The sequence below is a fragment of the Papaver somniferum genome, chromosome 10, assembly GCF_003573695.1.
Source record: "Papaver somniferum cultivar HN1 chromosome 10, ASM357369v1, whole genome shotgun sequence".
Classification (NCBI taxonomy): domain Eukaryota; kingdom Viridiplantae; phylum Streptophyta; class Magnoliopsida; order Ranunculales; family Papaveraceae; genus Papaver; species Papaver somniferum.
This window is the reverse complement of record NC_039367.1, coordinates 37,911,813-37,935,588: the sequence shown is the minus strand read 5'-3', so window position 1 is coordinate 37,935,588 and position 23,776 is coordinate 37,911,813. Positions and strand designations below refer to the sequence as shown.

At 35.4% G+C, this 23,776-nt stretch overlaps 1 protein-coding gene across 1 annotated transcript; it reads left to right on the top strand.

Annotated features, from left to right (window-relative positions):
• Positions 1–15,267: 15,267 nt before the first annotated feature.
• On the top strand, positions 15,268–16,584 carry LOC113315543. The gene is made up of 2 exons (XM_026563810.1): positions 15,268–15,731; positions 16,002–16,584. Exons 1-2 carry the CDS (start codon positions 15,268–15,270, stop codon positions 16,582–16,584), a joined length of 1,047 nt encoding a protein of 348 aa, XP_026419595.1.
• Positions 16,585–23,776: the final 7,192 nt, after the last annotated feature.

Genomic DNA, 23,776 nt, shown 5'->3' with positions numbered 1-23,776 from the left:
CGGATACTAAGGTAACTCATTTACCGAGAGTTGGTTCAGACCACACACCTATTTTATTAGACTCGAGCCCACAAAATTATAGGCTCCAGAAACCATTTAGGTTCCTTCGGTCTTGGCTAACTCATTCTACACTACCTACGGTAGTTGAAGCCTCTTGGAAATTACACTCGGCCAACTCCGGTGAGACCTCTCTCTCTGGGCATATTAAAGTTACTCTCTACCGATTTAGCACATTGGAACACAAATGTTTTTGGGAACATACACAAGAATATTAGAACCATAAACAATAGAATAGATAGCATCAATGGATCCGGGAACATCGCTAAAGAAATTGATAAATTAAAAAATCTGCAAGCGGAGCTAGGAAAATGGTATAAAATCAAAAATGATTACTATCACCAACTTTCAAGGGATAAATTTTTCAAACAATACGACCAAAATACAGAATACTTTCATGCTTCTGCTTCGAATAGAAAAAGAATCAATGTGATTAATTCCCTTAGAGAACCTTATGGGCTTTGGCTTTCAAATAGAGATCAAATCAACTCCTTGTTGCTTAAACACTTCCAACAAATAGGCACATCTCAAAACAACAACTTTGACTTTGATCTTTCCACCATCATAGACCCTTGCATCAACTCAGAGGAAAATGCCACTTTGACAGCTATTCCTTCTAAGGAAAAAATTTGGCACACAATCTCCAATATGAATCAATGGGAGCTCCAGGCCAAGATGTTTTCCAACCGGGCTTCCTTAAAGCCAACTAGGAGTTTTTGGGAACAAATATAATCAATACTGTCCAGGATTTATTTCGCTCGTCTTTGCTCGACAAAGATCTCAATCATTCCTTCATTACTCTCATCCGCAAAATTTACACTCCCCAAACCCTAGGGGATTTCATACCTATTAGCCTAAGTAATTCCATCTATAAAATCATCTCGAAAATCTTAGCTAATAAACTAAAACCTATCCTTGGAAAATTAATCTCTCCAAATCAATCGGCCTTTCTCCCTGGTCGACAAATTACCGATAACATTATTATTGCTCACAAACTTATCCATTCGATGATAACATCCAAGAAAAAAAAAGGGTTTTCTAGCACTAAAGTTAGACCTTTCAAAAGCTTTTGATAGGGTTGAGTGGAATTTTATTGAAAGAGTCCTCCTGGCTTTTGGCTTCTCGGATTTCTATACTAAACTCATAATGCAATGCATTTCAACAACCTCTTTCTCAATCCTTCTGAATGGTTCACCGGGACCATCTTTCAACACTTCTAGGGGTTTAAGACAAGGTGATCCTCTGTCACCATACCTTTTCCTAATATGCATGGAAATTCTCTCTAGACTCCTTGGTAAGGCTATTGAAGACAAGAGACTATCGGGTTTTCAAATAAACAAAGATGCTCCAAACATAACATATCACACCTCTTCTTTGCAGACGATTGTTTTTTATTCACAAAAGCGTACATGGGGGAAGCAAAAAGCCTCTTTGAGATACTACAACTTTTTGGGAACATCACGGGTCAAATGGTTAATCTTCAAAAATCAAGTGTCTACTTCAGCCAAAAAATCCATCCAAGACATGGAAAAATTCTAGCCAAAATTCTGAAGGTTCCACTGATGACAAAAAATGATAGATATTTGGGTACACCACTTTTCTTCGAAAAAAACAGAAAAGCCAACTTTGAGCCTTTGTTACAACGATATTACTTTATGCTACAAGGTTGGAAATCAAAACTGTTGTCCCAATCGGGGAGGACAGTTTTGATAAATCTATTCTTCAATCTTACCCAACATACCAAATGCAAGTGCTAGCACTGTCAAAGGAAACTCTTGATCAGCTATACCGAATTCAGAGAAATTTTTGGTGGAAAAAAGATGGACAAAAGAGACAAGGAGGATTTATACGGTCTTGGAAAAGTATAAGCAAGCCCATTTCTCAAGGTGGATTAGGAATTAAAAATCCCCATCAATTCAACTTGGCTCTTCTCACCAAACTAGCCAGCCGCAACTATGGGTCAAACTTCTAAAAGCTAAATACTTCCCACATTCTCATCCCCTTGAGAAATCCAAGGTTTCAAATCTTTCATGGATCTGGACCAGCATAAAAAAAGGTTTAAAGCTAATAAAAGGTAACTTTATTTGGCAAGTCAAAAATGGAGCTTCGGTGAAAATCTGGGAAGACAGATGGATTCCTAACGTGGATATAATTCATAGAATCCATAATACTCAAGATCAAGCGCCAACGAGAGTTCAAGAGCTAATAACATATAAAAATAGCTGGGATCAGGAAAAACTAAACCAATTTTTCCATCCGGAGGTTAAGGAAAAAATTCAAGCTTTAGCTCCAAGAAATCAAGAACAAGATGTTATTAGATGGAGACACCATCAATCCTGAAAATTCTCAGCCAAAAATGTTTATACATTCTTAGCCAATCAGGATATGGATAGTAATGATCCCATTGACTTCCCATGGAACAAGATTTGGAGAATTCCAGTCATTCCAAGAATTAGACTGTTAATCTGGAAATTAGTTCAAAAAGTGCTACCAACATCGGCGAGACTAGGTGCTCACAATCCGGAAATCGATCCATTCTGCAATTTATGTAACAACCAAGAGCAAGAAACGGAAGCTCATCTCTTCTGTGAGTGTCCGTGTACTAGAACAGTCTGGTTTGGTCTTTCTCTTCACAACATTATACCCAGAAGATCCCATAACTCCATTATGGATTGGACCAAATGGTGGATTACGGAAGATAATTTGAGCCATAACAAGGTGAAGATATCCACCACGATTTGGTTCATTTGGAAATACAGATGTTCGGTAGTTTTTGAGAAAATCGACCCAAACCCAATAAGTTTAATAGGTCAAATCAATAGTTTTCTAAATTCTACCCCGTCAGATATTCCTCAAAGCAATAAAATGAATCAAAGTAAAATGCCAGCCAACACTACTTGGTCCAACCTAAATTCGGACTGGATAATATTCATTGATGTTTCCTACAAAAAAGAAGATTCTTCGATGGGATATGCTTTCATCCTATATTCTACGGATGAGGAGACCTTCATGCATCTGTCTGCGGGTTCGGAGTGGGCAACGTCATCTTTCCACGCGGAAGCAAAAGTCCTTATAAAGGCTCTTACGTGGTTAAAAGAAAATATTTTATCGAGCGTATCCATCGTAACCGATTGCAAAATTTTGGCAGATAATTTAAACAAGGTTACAACTGATATTCGTGGTCGGCAGAAAATACTTTGCAGGAGATTAGAAGTCTTATGAGAGATCTTCCACAAGCGAAAGTGAACTACATAAGGAGAAAAAATAACAAAGCAGCGGACTACGTCGTCAAGGAAGCGAGGATCAAAAAACTACAACACATGTCGGAGAATCTAAATCAAAAAGTTCATAGATGTAGCATTGATTCTAATATTTTTGACAAAAATGATTTTATAAATTTATTGTATTACATTTGCTAGCTTTAATAAATGAACGTTTCCATCAAAAATAAATAAATATTGTATTCGGTTTGAACCAAGTTGACTAAATCAACACACCATTATATAAATGATATGGGAGGACCATCTTTACCTTGGACATATCACAATTCACAACTCACAAGTTGATGATGATCCCTTTTTCTTAAAGTTAAAGGGAGATCTATTGGTGGTCTATACTTGTCAATTGTATTTTATGACACCAATGCTAGTGCTATCTAATAATAGACAAATCAACCATTTTTTCTCTCTTTTAAATAAGAATTTGAACCAACTGTATCTTTACAAGGGACTTGCGAATGGTAACCACGTCATTGCTGCTGCATCCTACATGAATGAGACTGGCCCATGCATCATTCTTATTTATTTATAATTTTACTGTTACAGTGTTCCATGGATAAATGAATTAATGCATGAAAACTAGGTGGAGGAAGTCGAAAGACATCATGATTAGAGTTATTATAATGATCTGTTAAAAAAAAAATTGATGCAGAATGATCTGTTAATTGTCAACAAAACCATATCACACAAGTGCTTTTAGCTAAACCCTTTCCCGAATTAGCTTAATTAGGTTGTGTCCAGATTACTTTATAAACTAGAGAGATGGGCACAGGCCAACAGCTCCCTTTACATGAACCTGATAAAATCACCAATTAAACTCCGTGAAAACTATAGGGAGACCCATTCTTACATATTTTTCTACTGTGAAATCCACCCTCATAAAATCTCACGGGCGCACCCAAAAGCAGCCAACAAATTATTTGCAGGCCCAGAGTTTTCAAAATTCGTTTATTTTCTTTTTTATTTCCCAGTTTAGCCTCACTTTCAGTTTCAGTATATCCTGTTTATTTTCGAGAGATTGATTATCGAGAGATTGATTCAATTTACTCAGCAAGCTTTAGCCTCACTTGTCCTTGATTACCGAGAGAGATTCAATTTACTCAGCAAAGCTTCAGGTTCGTTCGTTTTTATTCCAATCTTTGATTCTGATTTTTTTTTAATCTTGATTCGATTCTATGTTTTAGTTTCTGTAAGATTAGGATCTATATTTTAGGTTTCCGAAGCTTAATTTAGTTTTTCGAATCGTTTTTTAGATCTTTTAAGCTTGTTTTTGAATTTTTATTTATTTTCTAGGTTTTGAATTTGTTAACATCAATGTAGATCTTTTCGAATTAAATTTTTTTGTTTCGATTTCATGTTCCAATGTTGACATACCAATTTACTAGGTTTTGCTTCTGTTCTGTTGGATTTTTTATTTGATTTGTTTTTCCATTCTTATTTTTGATCTGTTATCTGTTATTGATTTTGATATCCTGTTGATTTCTCATCTGATTATGGTTAATGTAGATTGTTTGCTGTTGTTGATTTGATCTTTTAATTTTGAGTAAGAATTTTTGTGAAGGAATATGCAGGATAAATATGTTTGGTTTTTTCTCTTTTGTGTTTTGCAGGGTGAAAATGCCTGTTGGTAGTGCACTAGCTTTAATTCACTACTTCAGTGAATTCTTAGCACATCTTGTTGATGTCAACAAAACTTTGGAGTCTTTGAAGACAGCCGTTTTCCAGAAACGGACTTGTTTATTACCGCATCATGTCAGATTTTCCTTTAATGATGGAAGCAAGTTTGTGCAAGTTGATTCTGATATTCTGCTTCAATGTTTTGTATCTCGTTGCCACTGTAAAGGTCAGAAGAGCTTTGATTTACTTGTCGAAGTTGGTTGTAATTCTTTCAGAAGTCATAGTAGAGCTTCAAGTAGTCATGTAATAAAACCTGAACCCGAACAAGCTATGGTGAATTTCCTTGAAGATGGTTCTGTGCCTGTTAACAAGGTTCTTAGGACTGAAGGTTGGGATAAATTACTTGGTGAAGTTGGTAAAGTGTTTTTTGGAGGTGTAGTAGAGGTACATATCGTAGTGAAGAAATACGAGTTAAAAGCTGGGCGTGTTCTTGTATATAAGAAGAATGAACCTAGCAGGTTTTATGAAAAATGCTCAAAAGAAAATTTCCCTTGGGAGCAGTCATACCTGTGGTCTTGGAACTGAAAGGCTTTTCCACAGGCTCAGCAGTAAATTTGTTTCTAGTCTGATCAAGGATGAAATCCGAAGTGATCCGAGTTTCAAAGCATCTGATTTGGCAAAGTTTTTCAAAACTAGCTACGGGATCAATGTGAAATACTACCAAGCTTACAACGGAAGAGAGAAAGTGTATGAGGATATATTTGGTAATGAAGCCATGTCGTATTCGCATCTTTCATGGTATGTGGATTCTATTCGCAGCACAAATCCTGGGAGTTGGATTGATTTTCAAGTTCAAACGGATGAACCTGAAGCGAACGAGGATAGTTCAGCTGAATTAGAAGATGAGGCACCTTCAAATAAGTGTGTGCGTCTTTTTATTGCTTTCGAGGCATGCATCCATGGTTACCGTTACCTTCGCCCCATGGTTTATGTCGATGCTACCTTTCTTACAGGGACATATAGAGGATGCCTCATGGCTGCAACCGCTATCAATGCTGAAAATGGTAATTTTTCTGATAATGCATCCTTTTTATATATGTGCATAATGTCTCATGCATTATTTATTTTTGCTTCATAATGTCTTATGCATTATTGTTTTCACTTTTCTGGTTATGCATCATTTCTGTTTTAGATGCATAAGACATTATACATTTTTTGTTTTAGGTGCATAATGTCTTATGCATTATGGTTTTCACTTATTGATTTTATGCATCATTTTTTATGCACATGCATAATGTCTTATGCATCATTTAGTTTAGATGCATAAGACATTATGCATTATTTGTTTTCACTTTTCTGGTTATGCATCATTTCTGTTTTAGATGCATAATGTCTTATGCATTATTTAGTTTAGATGCATAAGGTCTTATGCATTATTTAGTTTAGATGCATAATGTCTTATGCATTATGGTTTTCACTTATTGATTTTATGCATCCTTTTTATGCACATGCATAATGTCTTATGCATCATTTAGTTTAGATGCATAAGACATTATGCATTATTTGTTTTCACTTTTCTGGTTATGCATCATTTTCTGTTTTAGATGCATAATGTCTTATGCATTATTTAGTTTAGATGCATGAGCCATTATGCATTTTTTTAGCTGCACATACTTCATGTAGACGCTGGCTTGATTTTATATTTTTTTCTGTGCAGGCTTCTTCCCACTAGCCATGGCCCTGGTACCTGGTGAAGATAATGATAACTGGGAATGGTTAATGAGGAATTTGAGTAATGTTCTTGATCATGATCAAAGGCCAATCACATTTTTATCTGATCGTGCAGAAGGATTAAAGAGAGCGATTCCATTTTACTTTCCTGGAGCCTTCTATAGTTTCTGCTATTATCATCTTAAGATGAACTTACTTATTAATGCATCTGACGAAAGGTATGGTGCAGTTATTGATTCATTTCAAGCTGCTGCTTATGCTCTTAGTCGCGAAGGTTTCCAAACTGCCATCGCTACTATTAGGGGTCTTGGTTGTGGTTGGGTTGCCGACTATATTGAAGATATCCCTCCAGAGAAGTGGTCAAATGCCTTTTTCCAGGGTTGTAGGTATGGTAGGACATCTTCTACTCTTGTTGAATCCTTAAATAGTTGGATGAAGGTACACAATAAGCTCCCTGCAAATGCTCTTCTGGATCAGATAAGGAAGGATGTGATGAGTATGATGTCATAAAGGCGGAATACGGGTAATAGTTTCATAACAATTCTCACACCGAAGAATGAAAATAAGATGAAGGATCTTATTGATGTGGGTTTAACCTGGATGGTTATACAGTCCGATACTCATGTTTATGAAGTGGAAGGAGGGGACAGTTCTCATAGTGTTAACCTTGAGGCAAGGACATGTACCTGTCAGAGGTGGCGCGTCTATGGGTTTCCATGTGTGCATGCTTTCACATCGATAACAATGTCTGGTTCTAATCCATATGATTTTGTTCAACCTTATTTCACTACTTCATACTTCAATAATTCCTACAGTCATGCAATTCATCCTATTCCGAACTATAACAGGCCTGAAGTTTCTGAAGGTAATGATATTATCGATGTACCTGATGTTAGGAGGCCGCCAGGGAGACCACAAGCTAATAGGCATTTGAGCAGATATGAGAAGCCGCCCAGGAGAGCTATTCGCTATGGTAATTGTTTTGAGCTTGGTCATCATAGCAAGCAAACATGTACGAATCCTACCTGTTACAAGAAGCCTCCGAAGCCGCCAAAGCAGCCTAAGGGAAGTTAAAGAAGAGCAATTATCTTGTTTGTTTCTTCAGACTATTACTTTTATGTTTGAACCTTATTCATTTTTCTTTCATTAGTTTCTGTATTAGTTTTTATGAACAAGTACTTTTTCTGTACTTAGTTTCTTTTTTGTATTGGTTTTATGAAAAATACTTTTTTTTTCACTGTGTGTTTTTCTGCTTCTATCAAATAATATTTTCATTTTTATTCTTAAATGCATAATGGATTATGCTTTAGTTTTTGATGATGCATAACTTGTTATGCATTAGTTTTTATGATGCATAACGTATTATGCGTTATTGTTTTGAAGATGCATAATCTCTTATGCATTGTTTTTCGACGATGCACGATATGTTATGCATTTATTCTTTTAAAGATGGCGTCATAACGACTCATGCAAATGTGGTTCCTTCATGCATCTGCATCTGCATAACAAGTCATGCGTCTGCATAACAAGTCATGCACATTTATTTTATTAGGAATAACATGTTATTCGGGTTTATTTTGTTGCATAACTTGTTATTTAGATGTTTATATGTAACATGTTGTTCCTTCATTTTCCTTGTAAGATTTATATCATAGTACAGTTAAATGAAATAAGATTGCAGCAAATAGAAGCACTGAAACCAGCATTGATATATAATAATATATATATAAACATTGACAAGATAATATAAGTTGTTCTGACAAGAACTACTAACTACTTTCCCATTAGTTTTCACTCCCAAGTTAAATTTCTCAACCTACCAACAACACACAGGTTGTTAAAACAAAGTTATATTTGAGCCTTTCTATTATGCACAGCTTCACATTTGACGCTCAGCTTCATCACATTGACGCGCAATATCATCCCAGATGTCTTCATTGGCATCTATCGCCCAACTGTTTCTAAGATCCGTCAGCATTTTCAATACTAGACTTACTCTTTTCTTGTTGGCTTTTTCTACTGCATCTTCCTTTCCCAACTTCAGCCATTTGTCCCTGACTTGAGACTTCATGCTCATCTTCATATAATAGCATACAAATATGAGGCAGTCGGGGTGATGACCTTGTTCAGGAACAATCTTGGTAAAAATATCCTTGTATACAAGCGGTTCCCGCTTTATATCCACGATTTGTGGTGATAGATTCAGTTCATCATATCTTTGGATCAAATATGGCATACAAGCCTTTGCCATTATGAGAGCTTGTTTCTTGCAGTTAGATTTATAGCCTTCAACACTGTTATAATAGTTCCACTCACCCTCTGAAAATTCATACTCTAACAATGTCCAATGTGTACCAGCAGGATATTCCTTTGTCATATAGTTCATTGGAATGAACATTCTCTCAACTTCAATAGGGAGATTCAAGATGAATTCTCCAACAAATTTGGCAATCCCATCTTTCTCCTTTGTTTTAACAAAGAACTGCAAAAGAAATATTTTTTAGGAAAAAAAAGTTAGTGGATGCAGTTGAAAGGGTGCACAACAGGTGTAGAAAACAATGCTGAATAACTTGTTATGCAGTTCAATCTAGTTGCATAACATTTTATGCTGAAGTAATTATATGGGCATAAGATAATATGCAGGAATGACTTGTTATGCAGCAAAATGATTTTATGTTCTTGACTTACCCAAGCATCTGGCGTCATGAATGCAGACTCCGCATACCTATGTTCAACACTATCAACCATCTTTTCATTTTCCCGCTTCTTGAACAACCTATAACTGTAGTAGCGTGCTACTTGGTCTTCTAAGTCTTCGTTGTTCATTAAGCTGCCTTATTATATCTCCGTGAATCCGAATATCCCACAAGTACGGGTCTTCTCCTTCTCTGATACTCCAAGCCGAATTTCTGCAGATGACATAAGACACAATTGGTGAGATGTTTTATTCAAGTGACATGCGGCAGAACCATAAACTAGAGGGTTGTGTTATGCATGGTTTTTTTTTTAAGCATAACTTGTTATGCATTTATTTCATAAGAAGCATAACCTGTAATGCATTGATTTCTTAAACAAGCATAATAAATATAACAACATTTTTTGCATAACTGAACATGCATTAAACATTGGAGCTTCATAACATGTGATGTAGATATTTTAAACAATGCATAACTAACCATGCATTAAACATTGGGAGCTGCATGACATATTATGCAAACAAGCATAAAGGTAATTTTGATGTACTTACAGGCTGTTGGCATTCTCAAAGTATGTCTCCAGTACTTCCATCATGGATGGTTCTATTGTATCCTTGTAATCTTGAAAGCATTCCATTGTTTCCAGCGGAGGTAATTTTCTGAACGGCAAGTCAGCAGACGTACGGGGATTTTCTTCTTCAACTTTATTCTCATCAGGCTTGTCTTTTTGCTTCTTCTTCTTCCCTAGCTCACAATCTTTGAGTAGTACACTGGTTGTCCTTTGATTCCATGTTGTCCTTTCCTTGATTCTTCTTACCTTGCTTCCTGGTTGCTTCCCATCCTCTTCTGCCTTGTTTGCTTTTCGCTTCAATACTGACTTTTTCTTCAATGGTGACCTCTTCAAAAATTCTGTTCTTGGTACAAACTCCCCTCCTACGTCTTCTTCCTAGAGATTCATGTAACCAAAATGTGTTAGATATAAACAGTTTATTATGAAATTAAGTAAATAGTTGATTAAACAACAAAACAACAATATAGTAAACAGTTTATAGTTGATTAAAAATAAAAATACCATAATAAAAGATGTTATATTTTAGGTACCAGGTTTTTTGAAACGGTCTCCATCTCAGCATCTTCATTATAGCCTTTTTCTTTTTCAGCATCTTGTGTGGCACCAGGAGTTAAAGGATTCTCAACCACCATCTCCTTCTTTGCATCAACAACCATCTCAACAGCTACTTGTTGTGGCTTTTCAACCACTGGCTCTTCTGGTTGTTGTGGTTCTTCAGTTTGATGTTGTGGTATCTCAACAGCGGGTTGTTGCAGATTTTTAGCTTGCTCTTGTGGTCCACCAGCATCATCTTTAATTGCAGCAGCAGGTTGTGATAAATGAAGATTAAATGTGGGCACCACATATTCTTCTGCTTTCTTCTGAGTTTCTGGAAGAATGTCATCATCACCACCGGTCAAAAAGTCTCTTTCCTGTGCTTCAAGTCTTTCTTGTGTTGTTGCTATATTTGGTGTTGTCTCCAATTCTACTTGAGTTTCTGTTTCCTTGTCGTCGCTGGAGAGATTAACAGCTTTTTCCATGTCCATGAACTTGAAAGGTGAAGACTGGATACCTTGACTAGCCGTTTGGTCTTGGCTATCGAGTATGATAACTTCTGGAACTGATTCTTGTGTAGGTGGTTCAGTTGAAGATACCAGTTCAACAAAAGTCTCATTCCTTGGCAAGTTTTGGCTCAGTGGGTCGCTTGGCTCAGCTGATGATACATTGACACTGGGTCCACCTGACGACTCCTCCTGCACTTCTATGTTGCCACAATCAACGAGCAATTCCTTCACGTAATTATACAACTTTTAATTGAAGTCTACTCCACTCTGTCTATTCCTCTCCTGAGTCTGCTTCATGTCTTTCAGCTTTTCTTCAATGATCTGCAACCTTGCTTCATCACAATCGGGTGGACACGTTTCTTGTTCAATGATCTTAATCGCATCCAGAAATGCTTCTTCATACTTGTCCCTGTTCTCTTCAAGATTCATTGCGACGAGATCATATATTTCTTTCCTTTTTCTTGGTTTTCTTGTTTCACAGAATTCCATCTCCATTGCACTGTACTCATCTCTAAATTTCTCATTATACTGCAACATGATTAATGACACTCATCAAAGGAATGCATAAAAAATATAACAACATTTTTTATATGCATAACCTGTGATGCAGCTAATCTAAACAATGCATAACTAGTCATGCATTTAATATTGGAACTGAATAATATGTCATGCATTGATTTGTTAAGGTGCATAACTTATTATGCATTTAAAAACACAACCCTGCTTAACTCCTTTTCAATATTGAAAAACGCATAACCGGTCATGCATTCATATATTGGGCTGCATAACATGTTATGCATTGATTTATTAAGGTGCATAACTAGTCATGCATTTAATATTGGAACTGAATAATATGTCATGCATTGATTTGTTAAGGTGCATAACTTATTATGCATTTAAAAACACAACCCTGCTTAACTCCTTTTCAATATTGAAAAATGCATAACCGGTCATGCATTCATATATTGGGCTTCATAACATGTTATGCATTGATTTATTAAGGTGCATAACTAGTCATGCATTTAATATTGGAACTGAATAATATGTCATGCATTGATTTTTGTTAAGGTGCATAACTTATTATGCATTTAAAAACACAACCCTGCTTAACTCCTTTTCAATATTGAAAAATGCATAACCGATCGTGCATTCATATATTGGGCTGCATAACATGTTATGCATTGATTTATTAAAGTGCATAACTTATTATGCAGTTATCATTTTTTGCTAACGTAACTTATTATGCATTCATTTTTAAGGAATTTAGAGATAAAGTCATAGATGCATGAAGGTCAATTATAAATCATGAAATGTTCACAAACAGGTACCTTTAAGAACGTAATATTCTTCTTGAGCATTGTTTTCTTCATTGCTGCCAAGTCCCACTTCGCAGCTCTCAGTGTAGCATTGGAAATGACCTTGACGATGTCTAATGATATCTCATCTATGTTATAATGCTCAGCCAACCAAAGCTGCAAAAAATAATAACTAATAAGATATTTTGTATCCAAGAAAGTAATATTTATTGACAGATGTTATAAAAGTAAAAAAAAAAACTAACTCACAAGAGAATATATAGTGCAACCACTGCAATTCCTGATATGAAGATTGTTTCTTTTGATAGTCTTGATGCTCTCCATCAGGTGTTCATGAATAAGATCAGGAAAAGAGACAGAGTCCATGGTTTCCAAATCCTTAACCAAACCAAAATACGAGACATCTAAATTGTCTCCACTTGAACGACAAAAGAACAAGACGACTAGCATGTAAAGGCAGATAAGGCAGACAACTTCCTCTTCATGACCTTTCTTATCAAGTTTTTCCAACACCAGCCTTTCAATATCATCTATCCACACCTTTGTTACCCGTGCTTTGGGATCTTTGCTGATAAATCCTGGCTTTGTTTTGAATGGGAATTGCTTGACGAGGGGATGTGACTGAGTCATCTCTATCTCTGCCTTCGAAGTCAGAATATCATTTCCTCTATCTCCTTCAATTCTTGGAATCAGAAATGTAACAGCAAGCTCACTAGACGTTGATGCTATGGACTTGTTTTCAGACAACTTGAATGAATGTCGATTCAATTCTTCATGGTCATATGATAGAAAGACTTCATCCATCAGCTTGTTGCTCTTACCATCCAAGTATGCCATGTTTGCAGCATATAACCAGTTATAGAACTTTCCAAACACACACACATTCATCATGTTAGCCTGCAACGGATTCAAACCACCTCTGTATTTTATCTTACTAAACAAGTGACCTACCCTAAGGAAACCTGCTCTATAAGTACCTCCTTGAACTGTAGATTTGGTTTTAGGTTTAACTGCGTAAAAAAAAGAACAAAAAAAATGCATTTTAGGACTGCTATTTAGAATAACAAAGGAATGCATAACAAATATAACAACATTGTTTTATATGCATAACCTGTGATGCAGCAAGTCTAAACAATGCATAACATGTTATGCATTGATTTATTAAGGTGCATAACTAGTCATGCATTTAATATTGGAACTGAATAATATGTCATGCATTGATTTGTTAAGGTGCATAACTTATTATGCATTTAAAAACACAACCCTGCTTAACTCCTTTTCAATATTGAAAAATGCATAACCGGTCATGCATTCATATACTGGGCTGCATAACATGTTATGCATTGATTTATTAAGGTGCATAACTAGTCATGCATTTAATATTGGAACTGAATAATATGTCATGCATTGATTTATTAAGGTGCATAACTGATGCATAACAGGAACAAGAAGGAATTCAACGCACCTTGTTTATAGACAACACATTGCTTATTAGATTCAAAGCAAATCTTACCATCTTCGGCATCATTTGAATTATCATCCTCATTATCTGCATCACCCAATACTTCCTTTGGTGCAGCTTTCTTTGCTTTCTATGCCTTGATTTGCATCTCCTTCAGTGTTTCGACACTATCAATTTCTTCTTGTTCATCTTCAACATCAGAAGGTAAAATCACATTGAGGAGAAAATTATGTTAAAATCGAAGAAGAATAAAGTGATAACTCAAAAAAAATTATGGGTATTCAGGATTAAAAAAAATAAATTCAAAAAAAAAACAAAATCAAACACTGACAGATGAAGCTAATGATAAATCTCACCGGGTTTTTTCTGTTTCTTCGACTTCATTTTTCCTTTTTCATCTGAAGCATCAAGAACAAAAATTAAAATCGAAAATCAATAAAATCAAATGTACCGAATGCATGCAAGAATAAGATCGATTAAACTAGTTTTAGTACCTAATTTCTTCTCTTTTGATTTCTGAAGACGTGTTTTTGTCGATGTTTCATCCATTTTGGTTCTACTGAATTCTAGGATTAATGTTTTTTAGAGTTTGAAATTGATTTTTAGGGTTTGATCAACTTCAATAATCAATCATCCATTACAGTGTTTATGGAGGAATAGGAATAGAAAAACGGATGAAGAAAAAATGAGAAGAACGGATGAAGAAAAAATGAGAAGAAGAGAAAAGAAATGGTTCCGACCGTTTTTGGGAGTTAATAAAACCGCTGAAGGGTAATTGAGGAACTCTGCACGTTTTTAATGATTTTAAATAATGTTGGGCGCGACTGTAGGGAAAAGTAATTCTGGGCCTGGCGGTAAGAAAAAAAAGAATTCTGGGCCTGCGCCTAAGATCCCCTAAACTATTTCAGTTTGTTTAGTTTAACAAACCCATGACCTCTGCAGATAACACAAATCCCGTGGGTCCTTAATTTCTGCCCCTTTTGTCTGGAAAAGAAAAACAAGAACAAACCATTTCTTTCTTATTCTTAAATTCTACCCATAACAAAGCTGCCCAAGGCCATGAATCCATGACCTGTGCAATTAAATCCAGTGGGTCCTTAGGCCGGTTCCTATGGCAACTGGCTAAACCCTCCATTTTCCATGCCAGCTAGCTGGCCTGGCAAACTGGCCGCGCCACTATGGGAGAAAACATAAGCGGTCGAATCTCCACAGAACGGTTGAGAAAAGACCGACCGGCCTTAAGAAGACCCTCGACTCCTAACGGTCTTTTTAAAACCGGTCGGTCTTGTAAACGTCGGTTATTAAATAGTGAAATAACGGCTATTCCCCCTCCCCCCACATTTTCCTATAAATTCACCCCATTCAATTCAATTTAATCACACCTAATTTTCTCATTAACTCTATCTTACTCACTCTTTTGTACCTTAATCATCTGTTTAATTTTTTTTTTCAACTCAATGGATATGGATTTTTCTGACGAAGAAGTGCGTTTTCATATGGATCGATTTGAAGAACAACAACGAATATTCGTTCAGGCGTTGAATCAAATTGATGATGAGTCATATGAAGATAAAGAACTAACCAACAACTTGATGCAGCTATATTCATCGGGGAAAATACCTAGAGATCCAGAGCCAAGAGAAGTCTTCACAAGAAGATATACGTACCGGGGTCGGGATGAATGGCACGAGAATCTTATGCACGATTATTTTCTTCCTAAATGTGTGTTCTCTGATGAAAATTTCCAAGGCCGATTCTGCATGCCCAGACATTTGGTGCTAAAGATTATTGGTGAGCTTTGTCAGGTAGAACTTCAATTTAATTATCAGTATGATGCACTGAATATTAGGGGTCATAGACCTGAACAAAAGGTTACTTCGGCTTTGAGGATTTTAGGATATGGCAGACCTCCAGATTCTAATGATGAGTACCTTCGCATTGGCAAAACAACTGCATACAAGTATCTTGTGTTGTTTTGCGAAACAATGATTAATCATTTTGGTCCTACTTATTTACGAAAACCAACTGACGCAGATATTAGAGAAATATTAAAGCAGAATCAGGAAAGGGGATTTCCTGGAATGCTGGGTAGTCTTGACTGCATGCATTGGGTATGGACCGGATGCCCTACCTATTGGGTTGGTCAGTATAAGGGTCACTACGCAAAACCAACAATGATCCTTGAGGCTGCTGCTTCTTATGATTATTGGATATGGCACGTTTTTTTTAGTCTCCCGGGATCTCAAAACGATATAAATGTTTTACACAAATCGCCTTTATTTGAAGATCTAAAGTATGGAATTTCTCCTCAGGTAAATTTCAGTATCAACGGGAATCACTACACTCATGGTTATTATCTTGCAGATGGAATTTATCCAAAATGGTCAACTTTAGTTCAATGTTACCGTCAGCCACCTGCGGGTGAAATGGGTCGTTCATACTCGTATTTCAATAGTAAACAAATGAATATGAGAATGGATGTGGAGAGGGCTTTTGGAATTCTGAAGCGGAACTTCTCAATCGTTTGTGGGCCTTATCGTGGTTTAAGTGCTCGTGAAGTGCATAAGACTATGCTGACTTGCATCGTTATGCATAACATGGTTATCCAGGAGACTCGTCGTAATAAGAATTGGACTAACCATCAAGATGAGGACTTAAGGCTTGAGATTATACGAGCTAGAGGATTACCTGCAAGGAACTATGCACAAATGACCAGTCATATTGAGAACAAAAATCTGTATAACAGGTTGAGGGAAGATCTCAGAGCGAATCTGTGGATTGAGTTTGGAAGAGATGTGGGACGAATTCAGTAGTGTTTGTTTTATTTGTTTTTGTTTATTTATTATTGTTTCATTTGTTTTTTATTTTTATTTTTTTAAATTGTTTAAGTTTCAGTTGTTGTTCCATAATTTTGTTTTGTAGTTGTTTTTTAAGTTTAAATTTTTTAACGGTCATTAAAAGTAGCGGTCTAGACTTAATCGCTAGCGGTCTAGACTCAACCGCTAGCATTCCTTATAAATCCTTCACTTCATCCGTTTCAAACTCACGCATCACTTCTCTGCAAAAACTTTTCTATTTTCTGGTTAAATTATGGATGATCCTAGATTTACTGAAAATGAAGATTTATCTCTTTGTAGAAACTATGTAATACACTACCCGAAGATAGGTGAAGAACGACGGATGAACGGTTTACCTAGTATGAGTTATTTGGGTAAAATTCATGATGCCTTCTGCACAGAGACAGGTAATCCTCATAACCGGGATCGTGCTGCTTTGTTTTTCCGGTTCATGGATATCAAAACAGAGCTTGTGGATTTTATAGCTATGAAAAGGATTGTCACTCGATACCATCTTAGAGGTAAGACAAATGCTGAATTGGGAATACGAACTCGAGAGGAGTGGCGAAGATGGAAACGAAAGATTTCGAATACAAAGCGCATCACCAAATTCTTAAGGAGTTTTTAATAACTTGTATGGGATGTTAGTCTTAATAATGTTTTCATGGATGTTGTCAATTAGAACAATTAGTTTAAGTTTTAATGTAACGAAAAAAGTAGAACAATTAGAACAATTTCATTCACCATAACCAAACTACTACTACATATTCATTAAAATTAAAGCTGATGCATTAATTAATTAAGTGGCACTACTTCGTCGTCGTCTTCATCTTGAACCCCAAATTGTTTTTCCATGTTTCTTTTGTTTCTTTTTTCTTCTAATTCCTCTGTTAACCTGTCCATCTCCATCTCCCATACCATCAATTGTCTGGCATTCATTTTTTCGGTGTATGCATTTAAAAATCTTATTCTTGTCATAGTCTGAAACAATTTTTTCATGAGTTAGTCGATGTTTTTTCATCTCCTTAGTCAAGAACTTGCTATCTACAACTCTTTGTTTTTCGACGACCTTCTGATGCTCTATCAAAGTTTCCATAGTACTACTACCTCCTTCACTTGCTTCTCCTTCTTGGGTAGCTTTTCTCGCTGCTCTTCCATGATTTCTTCCTAATAATTTTCTCTTAATTGCAGTATTGACATTCAAGTTGGAATTGTTGTTTCTGGTGGTTTATGGTGTAGAAAATGGATTATCTGAAGGGGGATGAGATGATTGAGATGGTTGTGAAGCTGGCGTTGAAGGTGAAAAAGTGTATGGTGAACTTGCAGGTACATTCTGCATGTTTACTAACACTTCTGAATTATATCTAGGCAACACTTTCAAAATATGATAACAACTTTCATAAGCAAAATTTATCCCATGTTTATGGTGCCAATCAGTTTGGCACTTTCGTTCGACAAGACCGCTCTCTCGACCACGAACAACTTGCATTAGAGCAGCGACATACAAGGCAACTTGGGCGTTGATTGTAACAAAGCGACCGGACAATCCATTTGCATCACGCTCGTTGATGTTCATAGTTTCGTTTCGAAACTTAGCAAATATGTTATCCCACAACTTGGTAGATTGTTGACTGGCACTATCGATACTATCTTCTGTAAAGAACACATAGTTTCTGCAAATGCTTTCATATTTGGTTACGGTAAATTTTGGACCCCTAATCTTCTTCTTTTGTTGTTTAGATTGAGTATTAGATTGAGACATATTAAAGAAATTATACAATACAAGTGAATGAAATAGTTAGATGATGAATTTTGTTTTAGATTAACAAATGTGAACAGTAAAGAAGAGAAGATGTGAGTTAAAATGATAGAGTAATGTGGTATTTATAGGGGGAATTATGGCCGTTGGATCAGATTCTACTCAGCGGTGCAAACTAAACCGACCGGTCTTATAAAACCCGGTAGCGGTGTAGTAAACACCTAACAGTGCAAACTGGACCGAGCGGTCGAGACTCGACCGCTCGGTAGAAACTTGACCTAGCCTGGCTAAGTGGCAAGTTTGCCAGTTTGCCCCCTCCATAGTGGGTGCTTAAATGGCAAACATTCATGTTTGCCACACCCATAGGAAGGGGCCTTATACAAACCTCTTTTCTTTTCTTTTTTGGTACACGTCCTTATATAAACCTAATAGACTGATTGTTTTCCTTCTTATTCACTTAGATGCGAGTTGTTGTAAATTGAATTTTTAATGAATTTTTTACGTTAGAAAAATTTCAAAAAATTTAAGCAAAAACATTAGACTAACAATATCCATTGTCAGATAACAGTTGCAACAAAAAATCAGGGTTTTGAGTTTAAGATATAAACTGTTGCGAATTACAGGAATAATTTTCTTTAACCTCATTTTACCTACTTAAATAGTTTAGTCATTTTTGTGCCAGAATAATCTCTGAAGAGAAAGTCGACTACTATACATCTGCTGCCGTTGTGAGGCCGATCGAAATTTTGAAGAAATTTGTTAGGTCAATTTTATTGATATCCATCATTTCGCCACAGAAAATTAATTAGATTGCATATATTCATTTCTAACTCTTTCTGTTTTATAGCACGACTTTTTTACCGTATTTTTCGATTTTTTGTTTTAATTTGAATCAATCAAAGGTGAAATTGATTGAATTAATTCGGTTTTATAGAGTTTTAACTTTATTGGGGACCATAAATCATCGACTATCAATCCAATTTCGGAAAACGATAATCATTTTCAATCCAACTTGATCGAATTGAACGAAATTATAAAAAGAAAAAACTACGCCATAGTTTTCTTTTCGAGGTTTTGTTTTCAAAATAATTGTTGCTCAATTCGACTTTTGATCAAGTTAATGGTGCTTAACATTAGTTGACGGATATAACTCTTTGATTATCAATTCAATTTTGGATAAAATCGATCAAAAGTATTTCAATTGAATCACTCTTTTTTCAAAAAAAAAGTGTGGTGTAACTGACAGAGTGCATTCTTGATCCCTTAGGCACTCTATCCCTTCGGCCCGTGTCCAATTACCTCTTCCTTAATTCATCAACTACAAAACGTACTTTTATTTGACAACATATTTTATTACTTATCTTGCTTAACTAATTAGTAGCTTACTTGAAAATATACTCTTCATATTTCTCAGCAATGGTACCTTTTCGTCCTTCAGCTTGTATTGTGATTTAGAAATAAATTTATACCTATTATTTATCATAATTTATGATGGATATCATGCTAATTCCCTATTGCACATTTGGACCTCAAAGCCCAAATTCAATGTTTGTGTTTTAGGGCCATAGGTGCCTTTACCAATACCATTGATAACACCATCACATATAAAGTTATAAGCATGATCATATTTGGCAGAGATTGTTAACAACAAAAATGTAAATACTTCTTGGCAAGCACAAAATAATATCATGAAGGTAAAATATTTATTAGATTATCTTCCTCAATTGCAGGGACGTTATATTAACATGAAACATAACAAGGCGGCGGACTCAATGGCAAAAAAAATAAAGAGGATACAACATATTCAACACATGCGTCAACTCATATTCAGTAACAAATCCTCCAGTACACTATTTTAAGTAATATTTTAAATAATCAAGAGATTGATAGCCTATTGTACTATATTACTTGATTAATAATATTTATCCTTTCCATAAAAAAATAAAGTACTAATTTTTATTAGAATTTGGCTCACAAAGTTGGAGTTTATTACGAACTCTCGATACACTGCATCCACAATTGCAATCGTATGATCTTGATTATCGAATTTTATTTAATCACGTTTCGCACATGGCACCCATACGGTTTGGATTTAACCCCTTATGTGAATTCAAGAGATTCGTGTTCAAATAATTCGTTGTTGGCTTTCTACTATCTTTATGCTCCACCCAGAGAATTAAAATGGGGTTTTTAACAAGGTACCCTCTTTTAAATAGGCTAGTTTGACTTTTCTCATCCACGTTTAACTTTTCTCATCCCGTTTTTTTCGATAATTAGTTCCTATGTGGTAGTTAGGTCTCCTAGTAAAAGACTATTAAGTCCATGGACAAATCATAAGACAAGGATTGAGTTAGCAGAGCGAGTCAGTAACGAGTCAAATTGTCGCTCAGTGCTATAATAGCAATTGTAACAATCGATGAAAATTGTGTCCATCTTATTCCAAGAATCCTAATTTCTAAACTTATAAACCCAAACATCAAGTTCAGTTAATTGAAAATATTATTATATTAAATTGAATCATCCAAAATTAAAATTATATCCAAACCTTTGTTTTTTTGTCATAAAAATGAGTCTACAATAACAAAATTAGTAAAACTCAATTGGCAGTAGTGGTAGCAGTGGTTTCAGAAGATTTGCAAAGCACTTTTCCTTTTCTAACATCAACAACTTCTTTTGCACCTTCTTCGTATTGATGGAGATAAGGGCTTTAATTATTACCCAATGTATATGCAGCTTGATACATCTTGATCTTTTAAGAATATTATTCTTGAATGTAATAATATTATCACTAATATATATATATTAAATCTGAACCATCATTATTCTTAGCAGTCTTTATAAATAAATTAAAGTTTGTTCAGGTGTTAAAGCAGTGTCAGAGCCTCAAATACTTACAGTAGTCCCTCAATTAATAACCGTTTTTCGTAGAAATTATCCTAAATTTTTTTTATCCTAATTTTCCTCTATTATCTTCCTCTTTAATCTAGATTTACTCGGTTTAAGGTCTGAGATTTCAGATCTACCAGGAAAATCTATGAAACATTAGTATGTTTTTAGTTTTTAATAAAAATATTGTGTTTTCGCAATATTAGGTTTAGGTTTGGTTTTTGTGTTTTCTTTATTAATGGCTACTACACGTCATTTGTTTTTTCATTACGCTTATAAAGCGGTTTATCCCGAGGATTTCTAATGGGATTTATTATTATAATCAGTATATGTGTTACACATATTTTTTCTTCAAATCTTGTCTCAACAACCTTATCTATCTAAGTCAGTGGAAGGAAGAATAGAGAAGATGATTTATGTTGGACGAAATATTTTTTGGTTATTTGTGTGGAAGATTATTCAGGATAGTTTGGTAAAAAAAATTGGATACCAGATTGATTTTGATACAACTTCTTCTCTAATGGATGAGATAAAGGTATATAATTTGGAATTTCAACTGAAGAAAAATCTTAATCTTTTTGAAGTGATAATTGAGGGGGATGCAATCAATAACCAACAAGCCAGTTTGGAGAATGATCAAGATATTCTTTGAAGCATCATATTTCTCACTCGTGGATCAAACCTCTGTTAGTCTCTTCCATGTTATTTGATTTTATATAATCCTAAAAAACGTATAATGATGAAATAGGAGGATGTGTTTATCTACCATCTCTTCTATGTAATCGTTCAAATCTCAATTTGAATGAGGTAGTTTAATAAATAAATCTTAGGGGCCTTTAAATCCCCTCATTCCTTAATAAAAAAAAGTAGTACCTTAATTAAATTAACGAATGGGAGTTTAAGAAAAAATAAAATTGGGACAATGAAGAAGGAGGCGGAAAAGAAGGGGGAGGCGAAAAGAATGAGGAAATAGAAAGTATGAAAAGTATTCTATAAGGATCTTCTACTTTAGGATTTTAATTGTAAGGACGATCTAGTAATTTCAACATAAAAATTTGACAAAGTTAGTTATACTTAACCAAATGGGTAGGTTTGGCTAAAGGTGAGGATATTAAATAAAGAAAAATTTCTTGTTTGGTCCTAAGCCCATAAGGTTATTTATAGCAGGGTCCAACTAGATTTTACTCTTATTCTAAGGTCCAAAGTTATTTGAAAACATGAAAATGACTAATATACCCCACTGTTTAAGTACGTGTGAAATAACATATTTCTACCAAATCGGGATTTTATTTATCTGGAGGTCCAAATTTAATTAAAACATATAAAGGACCATAGATTTGAGTACATAACTGTTACACTGTTTACAAATTTGAGTACATATTTGCTACACTACTTAGGAATCTGAGTACTCCTCAATTCACTTTACTTTATTGCAGCACCAGCACCTCTGCAGTCAACCATTCACAAACTGTCTATACCTTATCGATTCCGAGAGAAGTATCAAGACCTTGGACACAGAGGCTGTCACGAACAATGCCAAGTCGAACAGGACAGCCTAATGAGTCTCTGCCATTCCACTTTACTGCCTGCAATAGTCATGAGTACAATTAAGATACAAAACTTGCAACAAATTTTGGAGCATAAGCTGGGAAATCTACCTCCTTCGCAGCTTCTTCAGATGCAAACTCAACATGGGAAACTCTCCTTAAAGTAGGTTGATACTTGTCGCAAGAGAAATGAACATCAGCGATATCCCCAACATTTTCAAAGAAAATGATCCTATGGCAGAAACAAAAAAATAGTGTTAAGACAGTGGAATGTGGTAAAGGTCAGAAAGGGTAAGGTTAATCAGCATATATACCCGCACATCAGATTTCATAATGTGAAATGGCAGGTTCTTAAGACAAAGTTTTTTTGATGCTCCAGTGCCTCTTGCTTGACGGCAAAGTCCAACTTGACTGCCCGATAATTCTACCCCACTTAGCCTTTCTTCCTGCAGCAGTAAGTTAATTACGAGTACAATCTATACAGAACTTTCAACTGGAGCATAAGTGGGGAAGTTTACCTTCTCTGCAGCTTCTCCATTGCAAACTCAATAAGGCCAGACCAGCCGAACTTTTCATCTTATCGTAAAAGAAACGCACATCAACAATTTTCACAACTTGTTTAAATAACTTGATCCAACAACAACAATAACAAAAGCGTGTTAAGAAGATGAAATGTAACAAATGTCAGAAAGAATAAGGTACAACAATCGCATATATATATACTCACACATCAGATCTAACAGTGTAAAATGGTATGTCCTTCATGAGAAGTGTTTTTGATGCTCCTGGGTCTTCCAATCGAGGGATAAGTTTAATACGGGGACCCAACAAGTATTCACGAAGATTTACTGCCTGCAACAATAAATTAATCATGAGTGCAATTTAATATATACATAACATTTGACTAATTCTAGAGCATAAGCTGGGAAGTATACCTTCTTTGCAGCTTCTTCAGTTGCAAACTTTATATGGCCAC